The sequence below is a fragment of the Canis aureus genome, chromosome 27 (assembly GCF_053574225.1).
Source record: "Canis aureus isolate CA01 chromosome 27, VMU_Caureus_v.1.0, whole genome shotgun sequence".
Taxonomy (NCBI): Eukaryota; Metazoa; Chordata; class Mammalia; order Carnivora; family Canidae; genus Canis; species Canis aureus.
In genome coordinates, this window is record NC_135637.1 from 17,326,227 (window position 1) to 17,342,590 (window position 16,364).

Consider the following 16,364-nt stretch of genomic DNA (forward strand, 5'->3'; position numbering starts at 1 on the left):
CCAGGTACCTCAAAGATACAGCCGTACTCTGAGGTCTTGGTGGTTAGGGCTTCAGCATAGGAACCTGGGAGGTGGGGGACGTGCAGTTGCTGCTGCTACCACTATCATGAAAACAGAAAGGTTTAGAGCAGCCCCTGGAGTATGGCAAATCTGGAACAGAGTCTGGGCCTTCCCTCCTCTAAATCCAGTGGCAGTGTGGGACACTGTTTATCACATCTCTTCTGGAAATGCTGATTCCCACTGGCCTCTGGGGCCCCACCTTCTCCTGGTTCTCCCTCTGGGCTGCCCCCAGCTCGGGAAAGGATGGGGGATACCTTGGGAGCTCAGCCATAACCACCTTCTTTCACTCTCCCACCCAGTCTCCAGCTTGAGTGACCATCCAAACTCACTTTAAATGTCTACAACTCTCTCTGCAGCCCAGTTGGGTCCTCTGAGATCTAGATTCACTTAGCTAACTGCTTACCCAACATTCCCCTTGGGTTCCTAAAACTCAGCATGTCCAGGAGAAAACACACTGCTTCCAGCAATTGCACCTTGTTCTCTCCAAATGGTTCCCACCGTAGAGAAGGCTGCCCATCCATCCATTCCCCCAAAACTAGAACTTGTGGCCTCTTTCTCCCTCACCATCTACATCCAAGTGCCCCATAGAGGTTAACTTCTCCGTGCCTTGGTTTCCTGCTCCCTAAAATGGGGATGACAACAGACCTTCCTATTAAATGTAACAATGCATATATCTCAGTTACTGTTGCTGCTTAACAAACAAACCCAACACTTAGCAATGTAAAACAACCTTCTTTTTGTTCTTGTTCTTTTGCTCTTGACTTTGTGGACCAGAAGGGGAAGAAGGGCTTAGTTGGCCAGCTCTGAACTGGAATGAGGCGATGGCTTTGGATTCCATGCTCTCAAACACTGCACGTACTTACCTCTGTCAGATCCCACACGGCCTGGAAAGAGGGTTGAGACTTTATTCTTAAATGTGCTGGAAGCACTCTCCATACTCAAACACCCAGAGTTTATGTTCTCTCTGCCTCAGTTTCTCTCTCCCCTCCCTTTTCTTTGAGAAAACTCTTTCTTTCATCTTTTTTTTTAAGACTTTTATTTATGCATAAGAGACATAGCGAGAGAGAGGCAGAGACACAGGCAGAGGGAGAAGCAGGCTCCATGCAGGGAGCCCGACGGTGGGACTCGATCCTGGGTCTCCAGGATCAGGCCCTGGGCTGAAGGCGGTGCTAAACCGCTCAGCCACTGGGGCTGCCCTTTTCTTTTTTCTTTTTTAAATAAGGAAGCAGTTTTCTTCTCTAAAAGATCTCTCCTGGGGACCCTGGGTCGCTCAGTGGTTGAGCATCTGCCTTTGGCTCAGGTCATGATCCCAGGGTTCTGGGATCAAGTCCTGCATCAGGCTCCCCAGGGGGAGCCTGCTTCTCCTTCTGTCTATGTCTCTGCCTCTCTCTGTGTGTCTCTCATGAATGAATGGATAAGACCTTAAATAAATAAATAAAAGATCTCACTTAATAGTTGTGAATCTCTTTTTCTCTGTTTCCTTAGCTACAGTCCCTGTCCACGTCCCCAGCATGGCTTCTAAATGTTCCCCTGGCTTTCACCCTGGCCCCAAGAGTGTGAAAATCAGCCCAATGACACTCAGATTTTGTAACCAAAGTTTTCAGTCCATTAGGTGGAAGGCAGACCCCACACCTGCACAGGTGATTGATTAGTTGTTCTTATGAAAAGCTATTATTTTCTTATCAATGCCATCCAGGCCCTTCTTCTTCCAATTTCTTAAAGTATGCTCCATGGCTAGCACCAAGTCCAATGTGGGGCTTGATCTCACAACCCTGAGATCAAGACCTGAGCTGAGATCAAGAGTTGGATGCTTAACTGACTGAGCCATACAGGCACCCCTCCCTTTTCCCATTTCTTATCAAAGATGATCAAGATACTATCAGGGGAAAGAATTAAGATCTCGGGGGATTCCTGGGTGGCTCGGTGGTTTAGCACCACCTTCAGTCCAGGGCATGATTCTGGAGTCCCAGGATCGAGTCCCACATCGGGCTCCCTGCATGGAGCCTGCTTCTCCTGCCTCTCTCTGTGTGTCTCTCATGAATAAATAAATAAAATCTTAAAAAAAAAAAAAGAATTAAGATCTCCTGCCAATCCAGAAAAACCTCCCTACAATGCTAGAAAATAATAGTTTTAATAGTGAATACTCATTAAACTAGACTTGAGGCACAGCACAGGTAATCTGCTAATGAGATTACAAAAATGGAGGGAAATCCCACCCCTTATTATAGATAGCCGAGTACTGCATCCCACACATGCTCTCAAGATGAATGCTGCCTGGTTCTCAGGTAGAAAGACCTGACTGCATCTTTCCTAGTTCATCCTAAACTCCCTTGGTAATTGGAGTATGCATTGTGCTAGCTAATTGCTTTTGTCTCAAAGAAGTAATAAAACTTCTCATCTTTATGATAGGCAGGTTGTTACAGCTTGGAACAAGGTGCTTAGGCTAAACCCACATGGTCACAGGGAGTTAGGGACACTGTCTTCCTTGATATTTACATTTCAAAGAGATGTTTCTGAGGCCCCTAGGAAAAACATTCCTGGGTTGTACTATTGGCAAAAGGCCTGTTTAGCCTTTAAAAAAGAGTTTTAGGCAGCCCGGGTGGCTCAGTGGTTTGGCACCACCTTCGGCCCAGGGCGTGATCCTGGAGAACCGGGATCGGTCCGAGTCAGGCTCCCTGCGTGGAGCCTGCTTCTCCCTCTGCCTGTGTCTCTGCCTCTCTCTCTCTCTCTCTTTCTCTCTGTGTCTCATGAATAAATGAATAAAATCTTTAAAAAAATAAATAAAAATTAAAAAAATAAAGAGTTGCAAAATGGAGTATAAATGTGCAGTGGACTATTATGCAGCTGTAAAAAGGAATGAAGCACTACATCCGCTACAACATGGATGAACCCTGAAAACATTATGTTAAATGAAAGAAGTTGGTCACAAAAGGACACATGTTGTATGATCCCACTTATGCAAAACATCTAGAGTAGACAAATTCATAGAGATGAAAAGTAGATTAATGGGAGGGCTGGGTGGATAGAGGCCATAGGGAGTTATTGCTTAATGGTTCTAGAGTTTCTGTTTAGGGTGAGAGAAAATATTCCGGAAATAGATACTGGTGATAGTTATACACCTTTGTCCTTTATTTTTTTAAAAGATTATTTCTTTGAGAGAGAAAGAGGGAGAGAGAAGGAGGAGGGGCAGAGGTGGAGAATTTCAAGCAGACTCCGCACTGAGTGTGGAGCCTGACATGGGGCTCAATCTCACGATCCTGAGATCGAGATCTTAACCTGAACCAAAACCAAGAGTCAGACACTCAAATGACTGAGCCACCCACATGCTCCCAACATGGCCCTTTATACCGTTGGACCATATATTTAAAAATAGCTAAATGGTAAACTTTCTGTTACGTATAGTTTACCATAATAAAAAAATAGCACTGACACAAAAGATTTACATGCATATCAAAGAGACAGAGGAAAGATTTATATACACACAGCTCCTCAAGAAAATGCTCTAAGAAGGGAAGAAGGGAATGAGTCTCTTTCTGTTTGGGCAACAGAGAAACCTCTAAATTTTACAATTTATCCTACAGTACCTTCTTGCTGAACTGCTAACTGTACTGAATGGAGAGCTGATCCCCATGACCCTAGCTCCTGCTGAAAATTCCCTAACATAAGTCCAAATCTTAGACTAATCTCCTGCCCCTCCTACCTGGCCCCCCAGAACACCCCCCTCCTGCCCCCAGGGTGCCCTCTCCCTGTTTCAGCAAGCAAATAAACCCATCTTTGTGGACTATCAGCATATGGTGTATGTCTGATTATCTCTGGCTGGAGGGTTTCAATATTCCCCTCCCAAGAGATCTCTACAGCCTAACTAGAGAGATCACTTCCACAGCCCTCAACATCTTTAATGGCTTTCCTTGTTCTCAAAATAAATATACAAAATCTTTTTCTTCTGATCTACCTCCCCAGACTCTGTCTCAGGGGAGGACCTCTGCTAATTCAGTTCTCTTTTTCCTGGAGTGCCAGCTTTCTAGTCCCTAGCTCACAGTCCAGATGTCAAACTCAAGCACTGTGTCGGCAGAAACACAGATCTGCTGACCACAGACTGGGGGAATGTGCCCTCACGGAGTCTCCTTCCTTCCATTCATTACACATTCCCAAGTTGTCATCGTGTGCACACTGACATGATTACTGGGTTCACCCACCAGCACTGGCAGATCCAGGTTCTGTGGGGCCAGGTGCTTATACTGTTTGGAGGCCCTGCCTCTCTCCTTCCAGCAGATTGTGAGCCCTCTTGGTTAAGATCTCCAATATCTACAAAAAAGATCGCCAGGTCTATGTGTTAGGTCTAACACGTAGTAGGTCCTCATTATATTTCTAGTGAATAAGTAATTAGTCCTGTAAGTGCAAGTCAATTGAACTGGTTGTAAATTGCATGGTGAGGGTGGGGGTGGGGTGGACATGAATCATTAGGGCCAGAGGGCAGACGATGGCAGGTTGAGAAATGGCCCCCAAACACATTCGCATTCTCACATCCCTGGCACCTCTTATACTATGATATGTGTGTTTTCTCCCAACACCACCAAGCCATCCTCTGACACTAGTTGGGTGTCCTACAATTCAACCCAATTCTGACACTGTCTACCTGGAGATAGTACCAGATCCTATAGGTTCAGAGCTCAAACAGATAAGACTGTCCCCCTCCCCCACTCTAGCTGATCCTTAACAAGCAGAGCTTGTTACCTGTATTTCTGATGGCTGTATCAGAGGTTTCCATGACCTGTTCACCAGTTTGATTTATTTGTTAGAATGACTCATAGAACTCAGAAACATTTTACTTCCTAAATCTCCGGCATATCACAAAAGGATGTAACTCAGGAACAGCCAGATGGAAGAGATGCAAAGGGCAAGGTTTAGGGAAGAAGCCTCTGAGCTCTGAGCTTCCATGCTTTTTTTATTTTTTATTTTTTATTTTTTTTATTTTTTAATTTTTTGCTTCCATGCTTTTTGAGCATGCCATGCTCCCCAAATCTCCGCTTGTTCATTCACCAACCTGGAAGCTTCCAAATCCCATCCTTTTGGGCTTTTATAGAGGCTTCATTACAAAGGCATGATTGATTCACTCACAGGCCATTGGCAATTGATTCCACCTCCAGCACTTCTCCCCTTCTTGGAGGTCAGTATGGGTGTGATGGGAAATTCCAAACCTTTGATCATGTGGTTGGTACCCCTGGCAACCAGTCTGCATCCTCAGATGCTTTCCGTAAGTCAACTCATTCACATAAACTCCGGTGTGGTGAAAGGGATTTGTTAGGAATAATGAGACTTTATTGCTCCTATCACTTAGGAAATTCCAAGGATTTTAGGAACTCTGTGCCAGAAACAGGAGTGAAGACCAAATATGTGTTTCCTATTATACATCACAGTATCACTGTTACCCTATATGCCAAAGGGACTTTGCAGTATTAGGTAATTAGGTTAGGAATCTTGAGATGGGGAGATTTTCCTGGACAACCTGGGTGAGCCCAACATCATCACAAATCCCCCTCCTTCTAAGAGGAGGGTCAGGGACAGGAGGGTCAGAGGAAGAGAGAATAGGTTGACAATGAAGACAGATGTGGGGGCAGCCCCGGTGGCCCAGCAGTTTAGCGCCGCCTTCAGCCCAGGGTGTGATCCTGGGAATCCAGGATTGAGTACCACGTCAGTCTCCCTGAATGGAGCCTTCTTCTCCCTCTGCCTGTGTGTCTCTGCCTCTCTCTCTGTCTCTGTGTCTGTCATGAATAAATAAATAAATAAAATCTTTAGAAGGCAGATGTGGGAATGATGCTAGTCGTAAGCCAAAGAATGTGGGCAGCCTCTAGAAGCTGGAAGAGGCAAGGAAACGGATTCTTCTCTAGCAGAGTGGCGCTTATTTATTTATTTATTTATTTAATTTACTTTTTAAATTTTATTGATTTATTCATGAGAGACAGAGAGAGAGAGGCAGAGACACAGGCAGAGGGAGTAGCAGGCTTTGTGCAGGGAGCCCGACGTGAGACTGGATCCTGGGTCTCCAGGATCATGCCCTGGGCTGAAGGCGGCGCTAAACCATTGAGCCACCTGGGCTGCCCCAGTGGCGCATATTTAATGCACATTTTGTATTAGTTTTCCTTTGCTGCTATAACAAATTACCACAACTTACTGGCTTAAAACAATGCAAATTTATGATCTCACCGCTCTGGGTATCAGAAGTCTCTGATGGGTTTTACGAAGCTAAAATAAAGGGGTCAGCAGAACTGCTGCTCACAGCTGCATGACCTGAACCTCTGCTGCAGTAATGCAGTGTGTGCCAGGGAGATTATGTGGTCACTTGTTACTCAGAGTTCAGTGGCAAGAGGTAACAAATATATAGAGGCAGATAAAACACGAGTGTGCAGACGCACACAATTGTTGCAAAGCAGTACTGCCAGTATGCCAAGCGATTGGTACAGACAGCTGAAAGCGCAATTTTGAATCTAACCTTCAGCAATAGAAGTGAGACTGGCATTGGTGGAAGAGGGGGGTGGGCTTTCCAGGTAAGGGGAGTAGCAGAAATAAAGGCTAGGCAAAGGAGAGTAAAAGCTGCCTTTAGAACCACTGGGGTGAACCCACGGAGGGGAAGCTTTGCGTGGAGCCGTGGAGTACTCTGATTGAGTAGGTTGCCTGGGCAGCCCCGGTGGCTAGCGGTTTAGCGCCGCCTTCAGCCCAGGGTGTGATCCTGGAGACCCAGGATCGAGTCCCACGTCGGGCTCCCTGCATGGAGCCTGCTCCTCCCTCTGCCTGAGTCTCTGCCGCTCTCTCTCTCTCTCTCTCTATCTCATGAATAAATAAAAAAAAGAAAAAAGAAAAAAAAAAAAAGAGAGAAGCCTGCTTGCCTGTGGCCAGAGCATGCATGAATGTTGGCTCTCCTCCTCTTGTCCCTGGTGGCACCGAATACCTTATAGAAAAGGCCCGATGGCTAAAAGAGATATTTCAGGGGATGCCTGGGTGGCTCAGTGGTTGAGTGTCTGCCTTTAGCTCAGAGGGTTGTGATCCCAGCGTTCTGGGATCGAGTCCCACATGGGGCTCCCTTAGAGGAGCCTGCTTCTGTCTCTGCCTCTCTCTGTGTCTCTCTCGAATAAATAAATAAAATATTTTTAAAAAAGAAAATATAAATGTTTCAGGAGGGCTATATGAGTGCAGTGTGTTTTTTTCAAGGAAGGTGAAGCCACCAGTTTGGAGGAACAAGGAACAGGTGTCTCTTTCCCCACAGATTTGCCTGTAGCTTTTCTGCTAAGAACTGCATTTCTGTTGGCGACTCTCTTCAAAGCTTTCAAACCAAAACTGATTCAATTGCTGCATACAATTGAGGCCACATACAATACAATTGAGGCCACAGATACTACACCTTGAATTTATGATGAATCTCAGAGGCTTTCCTGCATTCAGTTTCTCTTCCTCACTGCTTCCCTGTGAGACCCGAAATGGGAGCAGAGGAGAGAAGGGCCTATAACTCTTGAAGATTTCAGCTAAGGGAGGCTTCCAATATCAACTCTGAGTTCCTGCAGAGGAAAGAACTTGAGATGCAGAAAGACCAGGAGACCAGCCACCCCTGTCCCCCACCCTCAAGTCTAGCAGTCCAAAACAATTAAAAAAAAAATCACTTTACTAATTACTCAGGCCTAATTGTTTGCTATTTGATTAATTTAATCTTATTTTCCTCCGGAGGGTATTGCTAAAGTGATTTCCTTTTAGTGATGTGGGTTCCAAGCTCTGTATCGATCCCCCGATTGTAAATATTTTCCCTGGTTTTGTTCTCTTGGCGATTTTGCCAAGGGTACAATGAAAGCAGAAACAAAACAAAAGTACATTTTTTAATATTTAACTGACTGTGAGGCCCATATTCTATAAAGACTAGCAGTCGCTCAAAAATCCATTCTTTTCCCACCCCCTTCTCCTTTGGATTTGTGGTTGGGAAGGTTCTGTTTTGGTGTAAACTGGGATTTTTTTTTTTTTTCCACCTGGTTGCCAGGCAACAGCAGCCACCCCAGTCAGGATGCATAGAAATGTTAAATTGTTCCCAGCCACTTTGGAGGCGGGGCCTGTCAAAACTCCAGGGCACGTGGGGGATGGGAGGGGATGCTGGTTAAAAATTTGTAAGTCAGACCTCCTCCCCAGTGAGCATTAATGGGCTGGTAGAGGGAGAAGCCCAGGAATTGGCTTTTAAAATTAGTGTCTTCTGTGATGGCAGGTGGTCTGAGAGGACCTAAGGATCCCAGGGCTGAATAGCAAATGGCAAATTACATCAAGAGGGAGCTGTTTTGAGCTTCAGTAAGAGAAAAAAGCTGAGAAAATTGGAAGCTGAGATGTTGTTTATTTACTCGTACATAGGAATAGTCTATTCTATCCTATCCTGTTCTATGCGTGTTGAATGTTGACTCATCTAATTCTATGGCAACGCAATGAAGTTGAAAAAAATCACAGCCTACTTGACAGTGAAGAAAGGACAATACAGAGAGGTTGAGTAACTCACCCAAAGTTGCACAGCTAGAAAGGGGAGGAGCCAGGATTTGGACTTCCACGGGCTGGGTCTCTTAGCAGCAGTGCTGGGAGGTGGTGAAGAATGCGGATTCTAGAGCTGGACAGTCCGGGTTCGAATTCTACTGCTAACCTGTACTGGTTCTGTTGACCTTGCACAGATTGGCTGATCTCCTTGTGCCTCGGTCTCCCCAAGTTTTAAATTGGAGAGAGTAATGATACATGTCTAAGTATTTCCGTGAAGACTAGCATTTAATACCTCTTAGCCGTTATTTTAATTAAGTTTTGTGGGGTAGGTTAGAGCCGGACACTGAAGGGGTTCCCTGGTCCTACCCCAACTCTGACCCACCTCTCACATTTGAACTTGGGCGTGAGGCTCAGGGATGGTGTGGAGGAGGCAGGAATGGTATGTGGGGAATGTCTGATATTGGGTAAATTGTTTTGTAATTTAAAAGGCTATCTGGCGGTTTGTGCTTTTTGGCCAGGAAATAGGCGTGAAGGTCAAAATGGTCACAGCATCCAAATGGCCCTGTCCAGAAGGGTATGACAAAGCCTTGGGGGCTCCCACCCCCTCGTTTATCCTTTCATACCAACCACCCTGTCAGAGTATTTGGGGTCAGCTCTTCTTTATCTGTCCTTTTAGTGCTTTTGAGGTCCCTTCCTTTTGGAATTGGGTCTGAAGCCAGCTAGGAATTAGATCTTAGGGTTCTCAGAGTTGTGTATACAGGGAGGTAGGGCTGGGGATGAAGGTGGTACCATTTCTTTGGGGCCCATTCAATGGATGCAGCCATCATGGGAGCAAAGGTGGTGCAGGCAGGATGGAGAGGATGCTGAGATGCTCTACCTGGATCTATGTCAGGACTCCAGAACCTTCCCCGGCTGCTGGGAGTGCTCTCAGCAATTGGCCCTTTGGGAGTAGCTTCTGCTACGGAGAGCAGGCTGGTCCAGGCCTGACTGATGGAAGGGTATGAAACCCAGCCTTCTGGCCCCAAATCACAGACAGCTCTGGAAGGTCACCTTCAGAACTCCCTGCAAGGATTGGCCAAAATGTCTGATGCAACGATATTGTGGTTCAGGCTTTCGCTGGACTGCTCTCCCTTCCCTCCCCTCCCCTCCCCTCCCCTCCCAAGACCAATCCCAGATCAACCTCTGCCACTTGTCTCAGGTCTCAAGGTAGGCTTCCTGGGGGCACCTGGCTGGCAATGGCTGGCAAAGGTGGGAGAAATTCTAAGCAAATCAAGCAATAGACAACAGCCAGTGAAGTCAACTCCACTTTTTAATATTGTAACCATAATGCAAACAGGCATAAGTAGACTTTTGTTGAATTCCATCAAGTTAGAAGATGAGGACAATGCAGAAGGAGAGCATGCGGTGAACACAGCTTGGACAACCTCGCGAGGAGCGTTGGGGCGGGCATCGGTCCTCGGAGGAAGGTGCCAGAGCGCACGGGACACTAGGCAGACATTAGCAGCATCGAGAGCTCAGAGGTAGGGGGACGTCCGAGTTTCTGACAGCGTGTGTGTGGTGACATGCGACACCCGGTCTGCCCACCTCCCCGGCTCCTCAACCCCGAATGGAAACCTACTGGTACAGCATGGAGGGGTGGCCACCTGCATGTTCTCTCTCTCTCTCTCTCTCTCTCTCTCTCTCAATCTCTCTCTCTCTCTCTCTGCCTTCCAGGAAACCACTGCTGAGCCCTAAGTGGTCCTATGATCACAAGACACAGCACGACATAAGGAAAACAGGGTGGAGGCAGGGTGCAAGGCATCGGGCCTCTCTGGGTCATAATTAAAGCGATGCCAAGGGCACAGCATCTTGCCAAAATGTAACCAACCGTCATCCTTCTGTCTTGGGAGGGAATTTGTGAAACCACTTTTTCACCCTCCCCCCCCACCCCCCCATCCCCCACCAATCCTTGGAGTCTCAGATAATGGAAACAAAGCCATCGGGCTGAGGGCTGTTTTGCTGACTCCAGAAGTTCCCTGATGCAAAGGTCTGGGGCAGCCAGGAGAGATTCTTTTGCCCCCTGGGGACATCTGACAATGCCTGAAGACCTATTTGGTTGTCGCATTTGGTGAGGGTGTCACATTTGGTGGGGGTAGGGGGACTGCTACTGGCTTCTGGTGAGTGGTCGCCAGGGATGCCATTCAACATCCTGCATACAATGCACAGGGCAGCCTCCACCACAAAGAATTCTCCAGCCTCAAATGCCAATAGTACAAAGATTGGCTGACCCTGGACCAGAGTCAAGTCTGGGCACTTGGATGTCCTGGACTCATTTTCTAGAAGACTATGGAAAGCAGCATTTTAAGGCAGATTTGCTCCTGCATGCCAGGGCCACCTCCTTCAGAACAGTCTCTGTCCTGGACCAGACAGACATGCTTTGCTTCTTCAGAACCGTTCAGATCTTCCAGGACAAGACAAACTCATAAACAAACAAAGGTATATTTACCCCTGACCTCCTCCCTTGCATGTGGTTTTGACAGATATTAATAGAGAATTGACACAAGACCCATCCATGGTCCGGGGGTGAGAGTTTACTTAGGTCCTCAAGTAGGTTTGAGACTCCTCAGGGTTTGGGGAGAGGCAGCTTTGGCCACTAGGTGGAGACCTGGGGTGGATCGAGGACAGGTACGTATGACAGAAATAGGAGAGACCAGGCTGGTGTCAGCCTCAAAAGGTCAGATTCAGGTTCGTGGGGACCATCTGTGTTGAGTTCTGGGGGGCAGGGACTCTCAGATCTATCTTCCATCATCCCAGCCCCTGGTCTATAATTCTTAAGCCAAACAGGACATTTGGATGCAGGAAACTTGACAAGGGCTGGGAGACATCAAGGAGTACACACAAGTCATACAGGATGCCTGGATGAATATTTCTTTCTCCTTGTCCCCTGCAGGCAGTCTCAGATTAACCTGCCAATTCAAACAGAAGGCTTTGCTGGTAAGGTGGCGACATGCTGGAGGTCAGGGCAGTGGAGATGTAAATATACAAGTTAATGGTGGGCTTAACACGAAATCTTAACCCCACAGTTCTCCTGAAGGCATGAATGGTCAGTGCTCTAGCGGTGGAGGGGCCCAGACATCTGGCTTGCCCATCCTGGCAGAGAGACAGTTTGCCTGTGATCTGGGTCAGAAAATCTCACTTGTTTTGGACTTAGGGCAAAACCTGACCTCCTTTTGGAAGTCCAAAGCAGGTGGCTGCTGAGAATGTGTTTGGCAAGAGAATCCTATATTCTAAGGCCAATGTCTAATTGGCCTGGGGTCGGTTTTCTTTCTGTGCATCTAGGCATGGCTGGACCTTGGAAGGATGCGCCCTGTTGGCTGGTGGGTAAGCTGGCTATCATGTCAACAACTGCAAACTCATCTTTCCCTGAGGCTGCTTTTTCTCCTGAGACTCCTTTCTCTGCCTTAGAGGTAAGACTCTTGACTTTTTCATTTGTTTCCTTCTCCACAACGACAGGTCTCCAGGTCTTGCTGATCAGCCCCTGGAGTCACTGTATCACTACATCTGCCTTTTCCCTCCTTCCAGCTTTGGTTACTGCAATAGTCTACAGATCAGCAGACCAGCTGTCCAGGCTCTGTGCTGCAGCCAGAATATTCTTTTCCAAGCACAACTCCAATTACCTTACTTTTCCTGTTTGAAAAACATTCCTAGGGATCCCCTGCTGCCTACCAAATAGTCCAAATTCCTTGACATGCGCTCACCTATCCCTACCACCTGGTCCTTGCTCACCTTCCCAGCATCTGGCTCATCATCCTCAGCCTTCCAAAGCTGTGCCTGAAGCCAGCCTCGATTTACTGCAACACACTCCCATCTGCGCCTTTCCTCCCACTCTTCCTACTTCCTGGATATCCTATCTCCCTAAACCTGTAGGTGGAATCCACCCATTTCTCAAATCCCAGACATTTATGGAAATTCTAATAATTGTGTGTCTACACATGAGATTTCAATCATCTTTACAAACCGTACGCTTCACTGAGACTTCTGCATACAGGTATTGATGATATGCAAAAATAAAATTTGAAAGCTTCAGTGGGCCAGGACCTGGCTATTTTTTGGGCATTATCTCATTTAACCCACTTTGTTCTATAAGTGGATATAGAGACATGGGAAGGTTAAGTCACCAGCCCAGGGCTGTCTGCAGAAATGGGAAGTGGGGAGCGCAAGAGTTAGCATTTGGATGTAGGGCTGCTTCCAAAGCTCCACTTTGGTGGATCTGAAGCATTTCCCTGAATGGAAAGGATATCTGGCCATCTCCCTCCGTAGAAACCAAGCGGGAAAATCCTCCTCCTCCCAGGGAGTTTAATGACCTCTGCTCCTTTTGTAACACAAGGTGGGGCAATTGGATTCGTAGTGATGATGGGGTGGGGGGCATGGCCATTTCAGCTTTTCCCCATTTTAGGGGATGTCTCCTTCCTTCTGGCCAAACTCACTTTTGTTAAATGGAGTTGGAGCCACTGCAGGCCAGTCCTGGGGGAAGATGGACAAAAAGGTCTGTAATCTAGGTAACCCCCAAATGCCCAATCAATCCTATTTTTCTGCCCACTTGTTGTGAAACCAATTTTTGTGCCAGATTTGGCTACTGGGAACTGACGTAAAAAACCACCACCAGAGGGCAGCATTGACCCACTCTGGATCAGAGCTAACCCCTAATTCAAGATTTCACACTCTGCCCCTTTGATAGGCTCCTTACAGGGAAGCTGTTCATAACAGGGATTCTGGCAAATGAGAGAAATACATCAGACCAGAATCTTCCAGCGGGGAGTCCTGAAGTGGCTTGTGATGGGGGTTGAAAGGTGTTTACCTTAAAAACAAAAAATCCTTCTCGGGAAGAAGGATGCATCCAGGTTCTATAATCGCTGTGTCGGACTCCCTGATAGACAAGATGAGTTTCCAAGCGCCAGCCTGCTACTAGGGGCAGGGATGCATGAAGAAGGTGCTTGGCACACAGGAAGTGCAGACGTGGTAACAGGGAAAACAGCTCAGCGTTGGGGGGTGGGGAATGGGATCCCAAGATCCCAAGAGGGAGGGGGGCTGCCCCAGAGGGTGGAGAAGAAAGGCCAGGTCTAGCTTGTCCTTTGCCTTTAGGAATCTTGGAGGTTGTCTCCTCCTGGGGACACCTCTTTGGCACCCTGTGTCCCAAGGCCCTTCCAGAGAGGGCCAGTGCCCTTTCTCTTTGGCAGCCCCCTAAATGGAGCATCAGGAAATACCCATTGTGCCATATAGAAAGGCAATGTGTCTCTCTGTAGGACAAAACATAATGCAACAGAACAGAAGAACATACAGGGTGGCAGGCTTCCCCTCCAGGAAGGCTTCCCCTTTACCCTGGGGGTGGAGGGGGGGCAGGGCAGGCCCCTCCAGGAATTTCGTGGCTCCTCCAGGCCTGTCACTGATTCTGAGCACTTCCAGGTAGAGAGAGACCCTCCCAGCTCATTCATTCGGACAGGCAACCTGCTGAGGACAAACTGCAACTGACTGATTCTCGCTGAAGACTGTGATGCCCATTTTGGATGGGAGTCAAGGCTCAATTTATTTGTCAAAATTATTTGATCAGGCTAGAGACTTGGGGGATCACTTTTAGAAGGCCAAGGGCATGAGGACCAGGCCACCGTGGGTTGTGGTTCTGTAAAAGAAGCCCTGTTGGTGCCTCATGGTGGCTTCCTTCTCCAACCTATCCGCATTAGCTGGCTTCTGTTATTTCCTTCCTAAGGTAGAAGGGTGAGTCTTTGGGGCATTTGGGGCAGTAAAAAAATAGCAATGATAGTCTTCCTTGATATTGTTTCCAGTCTCTACCACTTTAAAAATCTGATCTCTTCCTACTGTTTTAGCTTCATCACATCACGAGGGGAAACTGGGGAAAAGTAACCTGTCCTAAGTCACCTGGTGGCAAAGATGGGACAATTCTTATTTCCCACATATTCTCTTGGAGATTACTTCTCCGGTTTTCTGGGTGGGATTGTCTGGGGAGGGCCAAATCAGGTGATCCCATGTGGGGCAGGGTTAGGGTTGCAGAGGAGGTGTGCTTAATCCACCAGACGGGTTACTTTCCCAGCGACGGCTCTGCTAACCGGTGCCAGAATCTAAATGCAAGCAATTCTGTGAGCCCCCTTTTGATGGAGGCTCCCTCCTTAATCATCACGCTGGCCTTGCCCTGCCCTTTGTAACCAGGACAAGTGTTTCAGGGACACGACGAGCATAGATATTAATTATGGACGCGTGAAGAGCTAGGGCACGGTTCCTGGCACTGAGAGTCTGCAGGGAACACACTTACACAGGCAGATGGAGGCCCAGGCCTGTCACACGCACGCACACCTGTGCACACACACCCACACACACATGCGTGCACGCGATCAGGACGTCATCATAAAAAAGGATAAAGGGAGGCTTCAGCGGCAGATAGACTGGCTCAGAAGACTCTCCTGACCAGTCCCTGCAGCCTCCTCCCAGAAAACAAGCCCTAACACGAGCAACGGCCATGTTCCAGTGATTTCATGCACCGGTGATTTGCCCTTGTTGGGAAGAGGGTGAGGGGGAATTAGTTTTGTAAGAGCCACTGTGGATTATAAAGGCATTGCATTGCAGCAGGAAAACTCAAGGAGAAAACCCAAGGGGGCCAAGGAAATCACTGAGGGGCGAGGACCCAGAAGAGGAAAAACCACAGCGACAGGACGAGAAGGACAGCTGGGGGCCACATGGGGTCCCATAGGGAAGGTTCAGCAGTGTCCACACTTATAAAACCTGCAGCCGTCCCGCCGGGGCACATGGGACGGCCCCCCTGCCAGTCGTCTGGGCAAGAGGATCCAGTTAGGAGCTGAAAACCCTGCAGGAAGACAGGGAGGGGGAGGGAGTTAGTGCCATGGAAGCAAAGCTGCTTTGTGTCCTTACAGAGCCCCAGAGAAGCCACTAAACCCTGGGCACAGGGGCTTCACTGCCACTTCCTCTGCAGGCCTTGCACCTGGCACAGCACCTGACCCCTAGCTGGTGCTCGTCTTGAACGAATGGGCAAGCTAATGAATGAATGAATGAGTGCTTGCTCACCAGCACAAGTGACCCGGAAGAGAGGCAATGACAGCCAAAGGAGTTGAATCTTAAAGGCAGTAAAGTCAGCCTACTGGATCCAAAATATGTTTTCAAGACTGCTGTGTCATCATATGGTGTAAAAATGCAACTGCTTAAGAGATGGGGTGTCGGGAGCACCTGGGTGGCTCAGTGCTTGAACATCTGTCTTTGGCTCAGAGTATGATCCTGGAGTCCTGAGATCAAGTCCCGCATTGGGCTTTCCATGGGGAGCCTGCTTCTCCCTCTGCCTATGTCTCTGCCTCTGTGTGTTTCTCATGAATAAATAAAATCTTAAAAAAAAAAAGAAATGGGGTGTCTTCCCTATGCTACTGAAAATGAGACAATCCAATTCCTACCTAATTTAACATAAGGGGCACACAGTGGTGGTTTGGGGGCACTCTGGGGCGGGCATGGAGTGAGGGGCATTACAATCGTGGTTCAGAGGTCAGGGCAATAAGGTGAGGTTTAATAAGTGAGACTCAATCCAGTCTTGTGGTACCTCAGACTGTTTCCAGCAATTTCTAGAAGACCAGTGAGACGGTAAAAGTAATACCAACTGGGATTTGCGTGGATGAGAATGCTTGGGGCAATTTGGGGGTGTGTGGGAGGTGGTGTAAATGCTGGGAGCCCTGGCCAGGAATATACCTTTCTGGAGGCTGGAGCTGTCATTCCACTAGGGGGTGGCCCAGGCAGATGCAGGCATCCAAAGCCAGGGTTCC

General features: G+C 47.8%; 1 protein-coding gene across 2 annotated transcripts in view; it reads right to left on the reverse strand.

Moving 5' to 3' along the window:
• Positions 1-9,844: 9,844 nt before the first annotated feature.
• The window catches only part of NOS1 (nitric oxide synthase 1), a 113,267-nt gene continuing 106,747 nt past the window's right edge, over positions 9,845-16,364 (reverse strand). For both annotated transcript variants that reach the window (XM_077875808.1, XM_077875806.1), the window contains one exon: positions 9,845-15,406. In XM_077875808.1, coding sequence (XP_077731934.1) covers positions 15,391-15,406 — 16 coding nt within the window. In that variant the 3' untranslated portion in view covers positions 9,845-15,390. The remainder of the gene's footprint in view (positions 15,407-16,364) is intronic.